Raw genomic sequence first — 13,052 nt, forward strand, 5'->3', positions numbered from 1 at the left:
CGTGGGAGGACGGAGCCGTGGAAAGGTCAATCCAATCAAATAAGGTAAACACCTGAGTGTCACGCCCTGACCATAGAGAGCCCTCAGGGTTCTCTATGGTGTGTTAGGTCAGGGCGTGACTAGGGGGTGTTCTAGTCGATTTATTTCTATGTTTGGGTTTGAGTATGGTTCCCAATTAGAGGCAGCTGATTATCGTTGTCTCTAATTGGGGATCATACTTAAGGTCTCCCTGCACCCACCTGCATTTGTGGGATATTGTTTGTGTATGTGCTTGTTGCACTACGTTACTTCACGTTTCGTTGCTTGTTTATTGTTTTTGTTGAGAAGTTTCACTTTTAATAAAGATGTGGAACTCAACACACGCTGCGCCTTGGTCCGTCCATTATCACGACCGTGACACTGAGAGTGTATGGGGCAAGGCACCACTGCATTAATGTCATCCCTTCTAGCAAGAATCAGTGCAATAATTAATATCCAATTTCGATCCATGTTGGAAACTTGGTTTGACTTTGATTACTGAAATTGATCCATGTGTAGCATGCATTCCCACAGCATGTGCAGAATCCTAGAGTACCTTACTCTGTAATAAACATACAGGTAATGCAGGGCTGCCCAACCTTCTTCCTGGAGATCTACTGTCCTGTAGGTCTTCAGTCTAACCCTCTTCCTGGAGATCTACTGTCCTGTAGGTCTTCAGTCTAACCCTCTTCCTGGAGATCTACTGTCCTGTAGGTCTTCAGTCCAACCCTAATTTAGCATATCTGATTCAGCTAGTTAAGGTCTTGTTGGGCAGCTAATTAGTAGAATCAGGTATGTTAAATTAGCGTTGGACTGAAAACCCACAGGACGGTAGATCTCCAGGAAGAGGGTTGGGCTGAAAACCCACAGGACGGTAGATCTCCAGGAAGAGGGTTGGGCTGNCTGAAAACCCACAGGACGGTAGATCTCCAGGAAGAGGGTTGGACTGAAAACCCACAGGACGGTAGATCTCCAGGAAGAGTGTTGGGCAGCCCTGAGGTAATGGATGTGATTCAGTAGACCCCGTGAACTGTTCCATGTCACGTCTCCGAGTGATTGGCTCATTGCCCACAACGGCTAATAAGATTCCCGTCTACATTTCCCATCATGATTGAGGGGACTAAACCATAGAAGGTGAATGTGGTGATTAAGTGTACCTGAGAATGTCATTAGGATATCACAGTCTTCCGTGGGAACCATTTTCAGCCAGGATTTATGGGACATGATGTACCGTCTGGCCTGCGAGAGGCGTTTCCCAAACAATTTATCTAAAGGGGGAGAGGTAGAGGGGAGGAGAGAGGGCGAGGGGGGGATGCATAGACAGATGGAGGGTAAGAACAGTTCTCATCAGTGCCGTGTAATGGGTAAAGAGGTGACAGAAGGAGAGAGGGAGGATTCTACCAAAGTGCCAAATCCTCACTGCCAGCTTTGTCACTTTTCTACTCATCAACAAGGCCAAAGCAGTTCGTTACTCCTTTCTCTCCTCAGACAATATGAAATGCGCACAGATCATCCTAAATCATGAAAGAATCAGAAATGACAATTTTTCTACATTGCACAGGGCTTGTGTAATTCAAGTCGTTTTTTGCACAACAGAACATGAGGCTCACCATTACATAAACACCAAACAAGTGTTTACTCTACTAAGCTGCAGTACTTGCAGGGTAGCTTTTGAAAACTGCTCTTGAAAACCAACCACTACATGGGAGGTACAAACCACAGGTCAAATGACAGGATAACAATGAGAATCTCGAATGCTCTTGTCAGTGCATTAACCCACTGAAGTGGTATCTCACTCATAAGTCACCTATTACTGGCATGAAAAGTAGTCCTCTAACCTTTCCCGCCCCTTCTCTCTTTCCTGTTCTCTCTCACACGCATACAGACACCCACAAACACCACTAGGCTTTAGTGGGTGAGCCGTGTATAGCTTGTTCTTGCACAACCACATCTTATACTTTTATCTTCACTGCCAAGTTACAACGTTTAAACCTATGACAGCTCTGTAACCGGGACTTCTAGTGCTGGGACTGCTAAGGGACTAGTAGCTATACTACACTAATGTAATGTAAAGTGTTGGTCCCATATTTCAATGAGCTGAAATAAAAGATCACAGAAAGGTTCCATATGCACAAAAAGCTTATTTCTCTCAAATTTTGTGCACGAATTTGTTTACTTCCCAGTTAGTGAGCATTTCTCCTTTGCCAAGATAATCCATCCACCTGACAGGTGTGGCATATCAAGAAGCTGATTAAACAGCATGATCATTACACAGGTGCACCTTGCGCCAGGGACAATAAAAGGCCATTCTAAAATGTGCCGTTTTGTCACACAACACAATGCCACAGATGTCTCATGTTTTGAGGGAGCGTGCAATTGGCATGCTGACTGCAGGAATGTCCACCAGAGCTGTTGACAGAGAATTTAATGTTAATTTCTCTACCATAAGTTGCCTCAAACGTAGTTTTAGAGAATTTGGCAGTACATCCAACCGGCTTCACAACCGCAGACCATGTTTTTTTATGGTATCTGTGACCAACAGATGCATATATGTATTCCCAGTCATGTGAAATCTGTAGATTAGGGCTTAATGAATTTATTTCAATTTACTGATTTCCTCATATGACCTGTAAAGTGTTGCATGTGGCGTTTATATTTTTGTTCAGTATAGTAGCAGCACGTAAAATACATCTATCAGCAAATATAGAAAACGTAACTTTGTGATTGTACCTGCTAGGGCTGTCCCCAACAAACAAAAAATTGGTCGACCTAGTCTGTTCTTTCAACCAAACGATTGGTCAAAATGTAAAAACTTTTTATTTTTTTGTATATAGACATATCCTATGTGTTTTTCTTTTTGTTTTTTTCGTGTGTGTTTTTAAAAATAGTTTTACCCCCTTTTTCTCCCCAATTTTGTGGCATCCAATTGGTAGTTGGTCTTGTCTCATCACTGCAACTACCATACGAACTCGGGAGAGGCGAAGGTCAAGTGCCGTGCGTCCCCCGAAACACAACCCGGAAGCCAGCCGCACCGTACACCTTGCTACCGTGTCAGCGTGCATTGCGCACGGCCCGCCACCGGAGTCGCTAGAGCACGATGGGACAAGAACATCCCTGCCGGCCAAACCCTCCCCTAACCCGGGTGACGCTGGGCCAATGTAAACAACACTATACATATGATAAGCGCACCAGAGAGTCTGTTGTAATGTTTTACTTTTTTTTTTAAACCTTTATTACAGCAAAGACTAAAAACAGTTGAATGCAATTTCTGAAATGGAACGGTTTATTTATTATTTACGCTAATTATTCAAGGGTCTCTTTATTTTATTTTCAAACTAAAATGCTTGATTTTATTTCAAATATGGAATGACTCATATGGTGTGTGATGACATGAACGAAAGGAATGATTGATTGGCACAGTAGCCTATATAAGTATTGAAATATACAGTGGGGCAAAAAAGTATTTAGTCAGCCACCAATTGTGCAAGTTCTCCCACTTAAAAAGATGTGAGAGGCCTGTAATTTTCATCATAGGTACACTTCAACTATGACAGACAAAATTAGGAAAAAAAATCCAGAAAATCACATTGTAGGATTTTTAAATGAATTTATTTGCAAATTATGGTGGAAAATAAGTATTTGGTCACCTACAAACAAGCAAGATTTCTGGCTCTCACAGACCTGTAACTTCTTCTTTAAGAGGCTCCTCTGTCCTCCACTCGTTACCTGTATTAATGGCACCTGTTTGAACTTGTTATCAGTATAAAAGACACCTGTCCACAACCTCAAACAGTCACACTCCAAACTCCACTATGGCCAAGACCAAAGAGCTGTCAAAGGACACCAGAAACAAAATTGTAGACCTGCACCAGGCTGGGAAGACTGAATCTGCAATAGGTAAGCAGCTTGGTTTGAAGAAATCAACTGTGGGAGCAATTATTAGGAAATGGAAGACATACAAGACCACTGATAATCTCCCTCGATCTGGGGCTCCACGCAAGATCTCATCCCGTGGGGTCAAAATGATCACAAGAACGGTGAGCAAAAATCCCAGAACCACACGGGGGGACCTAGTGAATGACCTGCAGAGAGCTGGGACCAAAGTAACAAAGCCTACCATCAGCAAGGGCATTGAAGATGAAACGTGGCTGGGTCTTTCAGCATGACAATGATCCCAAACACACCGCCCGGGCAATGAAGGAGTGGCTTCGTAAGAAGCATTTCAAGGTCCTGGAGTGGCCTAGCCATTGCCAACAAAGGGTACGTTTGACCTCTGTCATTGCCAACAAAGGGTATTTGTTATATAGGTTTTCACACACTGTTGCTGGTATTTTGGCCCATTCCTCCATGCAGATCTCCTCTAGAGCAGTGATGTTTTGGGGCTGTTGCTGGGCAACACGGACTTTCAACTCCCTCCAAAGAAAGTATTGAGAAACTTTTGTTATTGACCAAATACTTATTTTCCACCATAATTTGCAAATATATTCATAAAAAATCCTACAATGTGATTTTCTGGATTTTTTTTCTCATTTTGTCTGTCATAGTTGAAGTGTACCTATGATGAAAATTACAGGCCTCTCTCATCTTTTTAAGTGGGAGAACTTGCACAATTGGTGGCTGACTAAATACTTTTTTGCCCCACTGTAGGCCTAAGTTACGATATAAAGACTAAACACGATGCGCTTTTTGTTCTGCAGCTCGCTGGTGGTTATACAAGGCTGCTATATGAAGCCTAATGATAATGACATGACTTATTGTTACAATGACGATCATAATTGTAGTAACAACAATAAGAAGGAGATCAAGAAAAAGGAATGTTATTATTATAAAAATAATTTTTCTGACAATTTGGAAGAGTGTAAACAACAGTAAATACATTATAAGTAAGACCAGAGAGGCTGTTCTAATGGAAAACAGTGTAAAGCCTTTATTACAGCATTGCAAAGATTAAAAACAGACGGATTTGTGAAATTGTTTATCCGACATGTTGTGGTTGCGTGAGTCTTGGTGCTCACGGAATCAGTAGGCTATTAAACAAACACTCAAACAGAAGCAGGATCTGTCTTATTTCTGTAGATATATATGTATGATTTATAAAGCCAGACACATTTAACAGTTAGGCATTGATTATAAACCTAAATAAGTTGGCGTTTCCACTCTCCTCTCACTTTTCTTAGACAATTAAGGCAAGTGCTGTTTTCTCGTCTCCTCACTCCGCTGCTGCCCTCGCCGCATTGTTCTCAACCCCAATATGCAGGTTAACTTTGCTATTATGCACACAGCAACATGGTCTAGGAAAAGGTGCCAATTCAACAGCGCACTGATGTTTCAGAACCGCAGACAGCGACCGCTATCCAACGCGGGAGAAAGCGCATTTGTTATAAAATAATATTATTTTTATTAGTGTTGCACCATTGTTCTTACGTAATATAACCATATACAATTTCAGGAGCACATGTCTTAGTAATGGACTGTGCCATCCCCACGGCCTCCACAATGGATTAGTCCACTCAGACAGGCGCGGATCAGACAGGTGTCTTGTACACCATGAAATTATTATTATTTGCTGCTGCTCGACTAAAGAAATCTTGGTCGACCAACAGCCTATCGACCAAACAATCGAGCAGTTGACTAAATGGGGTCAGCCCTAATACCTACTGCCTTTACTATGGTGTTCTTTTCCTAACCAAAGCTTTAATTTTAATACCAATTCAATTTTGCCCAAGTTTGTTAATTGTAAGTGTGTAAGTGTGTAAGTGTGTGTGTACTGAATGGAGAATACTTTAGTCTAACAGTAACATTTTTACAAATGCTGTCCAAAGCCTTTAATATGGGCTGTCCCCTCATCCAATAGCACATTGGGCCCATATTCATAGATCAGTGATCCTACTCCGAGATGCTTTATGAATGCAAGCTCTGAGCATCACCTCATTATCCCCCAGTAATTATTTTCAATTACATCATTGCTCATAGGCTTCCCCCACATTGCTAGATAACAGTGACAGCTAGGCATTGGCAGCAGAACACTTCAAGAATATAATATCTTTGATTACAGATGATTGGATTCTTATCTATCGACCTCCATCTCCAAATTCACAGAAAGGCCAAATCCTGTGCCATGCTGTTTTCCTCTGCTGCTCTTTGAGGACTTTCTTCAACCATTGCAAAAAATACCAGTCAGTCAGCTCTCACCTCCACCACATAGCTGTGACAGAATGAGCTAAACAACAGGAAGTGCAGTAAAATGTGTCTGTGATGTTCTCGCCTTGACATCTTCATGATATGTCATCATTGTGTCCTGGGTATATGTTCACTGGTACAGTAAACACTTGAAGATTAGGCTGCGTGTGTTCACTGGTAGAGGGGAACGGAGAAAAGGGGGATACCTAGTCAGTTGTCCAACGGAATGTATTCAACTGAAATGTGTCTTCTGCATTTAATCCAACCCCTCTGAATCAGAGGTGCGGGGGGTTGTCTTAATCGACATCCACATCTTTGGTGCCTGGGGAACAGTGGGTTAAACTGCCTCGCTCAGGGGCAGAACGACAGATTTTTACCTTGTCACATCGGCAGTAGGCTACCCGCCGCCCCAGTAAACACATGCAGAGTAGGCTGTGTGTTTGGTTGTTTCAGTTTAATGTAAATGTTAAAGATGCACTATGCAGGAATCGCTAGGTAATTTCCTGGTTGCTAAAATTCTAATAGTTTGCCTAATTTCAGTTTGTGACAAAACAAGCAAGTATAGTGTAGAGCAGTGTTTCCCAAACTCGCATATCCTGGATATTGCAGCTTTAAGTATAACCCTTCAAAAATGTGGACTTGGAAGAAATGTGTGTGGTTGCTTAATGTTATGCACAATGCAGTTTTTTCAGAAGAACAAAGTTGTAATAAAATAACCACTGTAGGCTACTAAAATCCAACATTAAATATTTAGTTTTTAATCTTACAGTTTCTGTTTAAAGTAACTGTCCAGTGTTTCCAGATTTCTATGAAATATGACCTATAATTAATTACAATGAGTGAAATAGTTTTTCCTTCCAATTTTTCTGTGTTAGAATGGTGTGGGCATACTCCAACAACAGAATGGTGTGGGCGTATACCGGTCATTAAAAATATTCACGCAAGTAGAGCGCTGATTGGCCAGCTCATGACATCATCCTTTGTGAGGACATATCAAGCATTTTTAAACAGTCTGTTTGAGACACAAGTTTGAGGTTGGGCTTTTGAAGTGTTTTTTTCCCCTCACATTTATGCTTTGGCCACAAATAGGAGTATAGGATGAGTCAACAACATTATTTGTGTATGAGTTAACAGAATATTAACTTTGAAAAGTGAGATTTTTACTGGACAATTACTTTACCACTTTGACAGCTAGACCACTGAAATAAATAATTAACATCTAATATTTATCAAAATACAAAGGCAACATTAAAACAATATAATGAATGAAAATGCAGTTGTATTGCCTTGGACTAGGCTACACCTGTGGGACCACAAAAGCCAGCACAGCCGCAACTTGGCCCTTCTCATTCACACTGTAATGCGCACAATGTTATAGGACACGATGCACTACCAAATAAATAAAACACGTGGCATGAAAGATGAAAGGTGAAGGCTAAACTATGGGATTAACCTCGAAGGCTGGGGTCAATTCATTTTTCGTGAATGTATGAGAATACAGCATCATAGCCTACCACCACAAATAGCATCATTGATAATTATCCTCTCTGTAACCATCGATCTCGAATTTACGCACCCTGTCACGACGACAAATGCTGTGTTCCTCAAGACACTTACCCAGTACACCTGACGACATTGAAGATATTTGCTCTTGCTTAGATATCTTGTCCTCTTCGGTGGGCACTGTCTTCTCCATCCTCTCCCCTGCACTGTCGCTGTCTGCGGTGCAGTTGTGTTTACAGACGCGGCGGTATTAGGTGCCGCACGCTCACGTCATAAGTATGGTGCATGAATTCACTGTCAAGTGCAGGTCCTGTGCTGGAAAGACAGCACTGCAACTATGGAAGATGATGTTCCATGAGCGTTGTATGGACAAGGTTGGGGATACCCGCCCACCCTACCTGATGATGGACTGCACACGCTAGTCTTCCTTGACTGAGCAGTGAAGAAGGAGGAGTTAGGAGGTCGACAACTAAGTCCCGTCCAATATAGGAATGAAGACAACTGATGGTAGAGCTACAGCAAAGGTGGATCTCTTTTGCTTTGCAATATCTGTCGTCAATGATGCAGTGATAACAAATATATCAATATCTGCTACCTTCCATTGGAGTGGAGTAAAACATCATGTGAGGTGGTTTTGTGACATAAAAGGGACATAAAAGGGCATTTTCTATTGCAACTCCATCCATCATGTAGGCTAGACATCAAAGGCTAATCAGACAAAGATTCATGGAAGCACTGTGGAGTTATCTGTATTGTAGCCTACATTCAGGTATATGATTCATGCGTCACAGACAATTTGCTACTTATTGAACATACTGTATGTACAGTGCATTCAGGAAAGTATTGACTCTTTCCACATTTTGTTACGTTGCAGTCTTATTCTAAAATGGATTAAATCGTTTTTTCCACTCACCAATCTACACACAATACCCCACAATGACGAAGCAACAACAGAATATCACATTTACATAAGTATTCAGACCCTTTCCCTGGTACTTTCTTGAAGCACCTTTGACAGCGATTACAGCCTCGAGTCTTCTTGGGTATGACGCTACAAGCTTGGCACACTAATATTTGGGGAGGTTATCCAATTTTTCTCTGCAGATCCTCTCAAGCTCTGTCAGATTGGATGGGGAGCGTTGCGGTACAGCTATTTTCAGGTCTCTCCAAAGATGTTTGATCTGTTTCAAGTCTAGGCTCTCGCTTGGCCACTCAAGGACATTCAGAGACTTGTCCCGAAGCCACTCCTGCGTTGTCTTGGCTCTGTGCTTAGGGTCATTGTCCTGTTGGAAGGGGAACCTTCGCCCCCAGTCTGAGGTCCTGAGCCTTCCAAAACAGGTTTTTAATCAAGGATCTCTCTGTACTTTAGTCCGTTCTTCTTTCCCTCTATCCTGACTAATCTGCCAGTCCCTGCCGCTGAAAAACATCCCCACAGCATGATGATGCCACCACCATGCTTCACCGCAGGGATGGTGCCAGGTTTCCTCCAGACGTGATGCTTGGAATTCAAGCCAAAGCGTTCAATCTTGGTTTCATCAGACCAGAGAATCTTGTTTCTCATGGTCTGATAGTCTTTAGGTGCCTTTTGGCAAACTCCAAGCGGGCTGTCATGTGCCTTTTACTTAGGACTGGCTTCCGTCTGGCCACTCTACCATAAAGGCCTGATTGGTGGAGTGCTGCAGAGATGGTTGTCCTTCTGCAGAGATGGGAGAATCTTCCAGAAGAACTCTGGAGCAGGGGCCTTGGTCACCTCCCTGACCAAGGCCCTTCTCAGTTTGGCCGGGTGGCCAGCTCTAGGAAGTCTTGGTGGTTCCAAACTTCTTCCATTTAAGAATGATGGAGGCCACAGTGTTCTTGGGGACCTTCAATGCTGCAGAAATGTTTTGGTACCCTTCCCCAGATCTGTGCCTTGACACAATTCCTTCGACCTCATGGCTTGGTTTTTGCTCTGACATGCACTGTCAACTGGGGGACCTTACAGGTTTGTGCCTTTCTAAATCATGTCCAATCAATTGAATTTACCACAGGTGAACTCCAATCAAGTTGTGGAAGTATCTCAAGGATGATCAATGGAAACACAGTGCACCTGAGCTCAATTTCGAGTCTCATAGAAAACAATCTGAATACTTATGTAAATTAGGTATTTCAGTTTATTCTTATACATTTTCTAAAATATTTGAAACCTGTTGTCGCTTTGTCATAATGTGGTATTGTGTGTAGATTGATGAGGGGGAAAAAGATGTAAAACATTTTAGAACAAGGCTGTAACGTAACCAAATGTGGAAAAAGTCAAGGGGTCTTAATACTTTCTGAATGCACCGTAGATGTGTAATATATCCATGTATGAGATGTAGTCATGTTCCCTGTATACCCATCATGTGACAATTCAATGGCCCCCTAACGAGAAAAAAAACATACATTTCATGTGATCACGTGATTTAGTGTGAAGCAACAAGTGACAACATGTGAAGCAACATAAAACTACATGTTACATGTAGGTGTAACGGGTGTCGTCTGAAGAGGAAGAATCGGACCAAAGCGCAGCGTGGTAAGTGTTCATGACTTTATTTTAAACTGAACACTAGAACAAAATAACAAAGTGCAAAACGAAACAGTCCTGTCAGGTGCAACAAAACACTAAACAGAAAATAACTACCCACAAAACACAGGTGGGAAAATGCTACCTAAGTATGGTTCCCAATCAGAGACAACGATAGACAGCTGTCCCTGACCGAGAACCATACCCAGCCAAAACAAAGAAATACCAAAACATAGAAAAATGAACATAGAATGCCCACCCAAATCACACCCTGACCAAACCAAAATAGAGACATAAAAAGCTCTCTAAGGTCAGGGCGTGACAGTAGGTGACACGTGAGAACATGATCTCATGTGAAATTTATGTGAAATAAATGTGACAACATGAGGATGCAAAATATTATACCATGACGTGGTGACATTTGAGCACATGTGAGAACATGACCTCATGTGGTTGTTTTTTACAATATGGGGATGCAACATTTCAACATGTGATACCATACCTTAAGTAAAGGCCTCTCTTTTTTCCCCACATATGAAACAAACTCTTTTGAGCTAAAGACTGATCTTTTTCGATCAGGCATATGTTTGGCAAGTCTAATGACTCCAGTGATACACAAAGGCCCTGTGTTCAAACACAAGAGTATATTTGTGCCTCAAGTATTAATTCCTTCCATTCACACCTGTAGAATTGCGGAACAGGATGTTTTCAACTTTTGTAAGTCCAAACCAACTTATTCTCCAAAGAATGTGAGCCGAGATGAAAGACTAGCCATTCAGGAACTTGCTAAAGATACTCGGAATGTCATTAAACTTGCCGATAAGGGAGAAGCTATAGTCTATCAGACTATATGGCAGAGAGAGAGGCCGATCGCCAGCTTGATGATGAACATTTCTATAGGAAACTCAGAACTGACCCTACGTCTGACTTCTAGACAAAGATAGCCAACTATCTGACATTTGCTCTTGATCAGAACTGGATCTCTAGGCATGACTTTGACTACCTTCGTTGCAAATTCTCTGTCATACCTGTTTTCTATACGCTACCTAAGATCCATCAGAGCCTATATAAACCTTAGGGCAGACCCATCTTTGCCAGCTACAAAGTTTCTCCCTGCAGGCGTTCACTGAGTCTGAGGTGCTAAAGGAGCTCCTTAAACTTGACCCCCAAAAAACATCCGGGTCAGATGGTTTAGACCCTTTCTATTTTAAGGTTGCTGCCCCTCTAATCGCCAAGCCTATCTCTGACCTTTTTAACCCGTCTCTCCTCTCTCTGGAGGTTCCCATTGCTTGGAAGGCAGCCACAGTTCGTCCTTTAAAGGGGGAGATCAAGCTGATCCTAACTGCTATAGGCCTATTTCTATGTTGCCCTGTTAATCAAAAGTGTTGGAAAAACTTGTCAATAATCAACTGACTGGCCTTCTTGATGTCTGTAGTATTCTCTCTGGTATGCAATCTGGTTTAAAGCTCAGGTTATGGATGTGTCACTGCAACCTTGAAAGTCCTCAATGATGTCACCTTTGCCCTTGATGCTAAGCAATGTTGTGCTGCTATTTTTTATTGACTTGGCCAAAGCTTTTGATACTGTAGACCATTCGATTCTTGTGGGCCGGCTAAGGAGTATTGGTGTAATTGAGGGGTCTTTGGCCTGGTTTGCTAACTAGCTCTCTCAAAGAGTGCAGTGTATAAAGTCAGAACATCTGCTGTCTCAGCCGCTGCCTCTCATCAAGGGTGTACCCCAAGGCTCAATTATAGGCCCTACGCTCTTCTCAATTAACATCAACAACATAGCTCAGGCAGTAGGAAGCCTTATTTATACTCAGCTGGCGCCTCTCTGGATTTTGTGTTAAACGCTCTAGAACAAAGCTTTCTTAGTGTCCAACAAGCTTTCTCTGCCCTCAACCTTGTTCGAACACCTCCAAAACAAAGGTCATGTGGTTTGGTAAGAAAAATGCCCCTCTCCCAACAGGTGTGACTACTACCTCTGAGGGTTTAGATCTTGAGGTAGTCACCTCATACAAGTATTTGGGAGTATGGCTAATAGATACACTGTCCTTCTCTCAGCATATATCAAAGCTACAGGCTAAAGTTAAATCTAGACTTGGTTTCCTCTATCGTAATCTCTCCTCTTTCACCCAAGCTGCCAAACTAACCCTGATTCAGATGACCATCCTACCCATGCTAGATTATGGAGATGTAATTTATAGATCGGCAGGTAAGGGTGCTCTCGAGAGGCTAAATGTTCGTTACCATTCGGCCATCAGATTTTCCACCAATGCTCCTTACAGGGCACATCACTGCACTCTATACTCTTCTGTAAACTGGTCATCTCTGTATACCCGTCGCAAGAACCACTGGTTGATGCTTATTCAAAAAAACCTTTTAGGCCTCACTGTCACGTTCCTGACCTGTTTTCTGTTATTTTTATGTGTTAGTCGGTCAGGACGTGAGTTTGTGTGGGCAGTCTATGTTATGTCGTTTCTTATGTTGGTTTTGGGTGACCTGATATGGTTCTCAATTAGAGGCAGGTGGTTTACGTTTCCTCTGATTGAGAGCCATATTAAGGTAGGTGGTTTCACATTGTTGGGTGTGGGTGGTTGTCTCCTGTGTCTGTGTTTGTCGCCGCCACACGGGACTGTTTCGGTTTGTTTGTCCGTTCGTTCTTTTGTGTAGTCATTTTTCCTGTTCGTGAGTTCTTCGTTGTATGTAAGTTCACATGTCCAGGTCTGTCTACACTGTTTTGTTATTTTGTTAGTTATTCAAGTGAAGTTCGTTTTCGTTCCTTGTTTAATAAATATCATGTCAAATCACAA

General features: G+C 42.2%; 1 protein-coding gene and 1 long non-coding RNA gene across 2 annotated transcripts in view; one reads left to right on the forward strand and one right to left on the reverse strand.

The window, feature by feature from the left end:
- Positions 1–8,090, reverse strand: part of ano8a (anoctamin 8a) — a 31,032-nt gene extending 22,942 nt beyond the window's left edge. Inside the window, exons 1-2 of the mRNA XM_023976832.2 lie at positions 7,816–8,090; positions 1,176–1,286 (exon numbers count right to left, since the gene is read on the reverse strand). Of these exons, the coding sequence (XP_023832600.1) occupies positions 1,176–1,286; positions 7,816–7,894 (190 nt within the window). The 5' untranslated portion in view covers positions 7,895–8,090. The remainder of the gene's footprint in view (positions 1–1,175; positions 1,287–7,815) is intronic.
- Positions 8,091–12,728: 4,638 nt separating this feature from the next.
- Positions 12,729–13,052, forward strand: LOC139023470 (uncharacterized). The gene is made up of 2 exons (XR_011474589.1): positions 12,729–12,857; positions 13,004–13,052. It is a non-coding gene; the product is annotated as an uncharacterized lncRNA (long non-coding RNA).

This window comes from Salvelinus sp. IW2-2015, linkage group LG32 (genome assembly GCF_002910315.2).
Source record: "Salvelinus sp. IW2-2015 linkage group LG32, ASM291031v2, whole genome shotgun sequence".
Taxonomy (NCBI): domain Eukaryota; kingdom Metazoa; phylum Chordata; class Actinopteri; order Salmoniformes; family Salmonidae; genus Salvelinus; species Salvelinus sp. IW2-2015.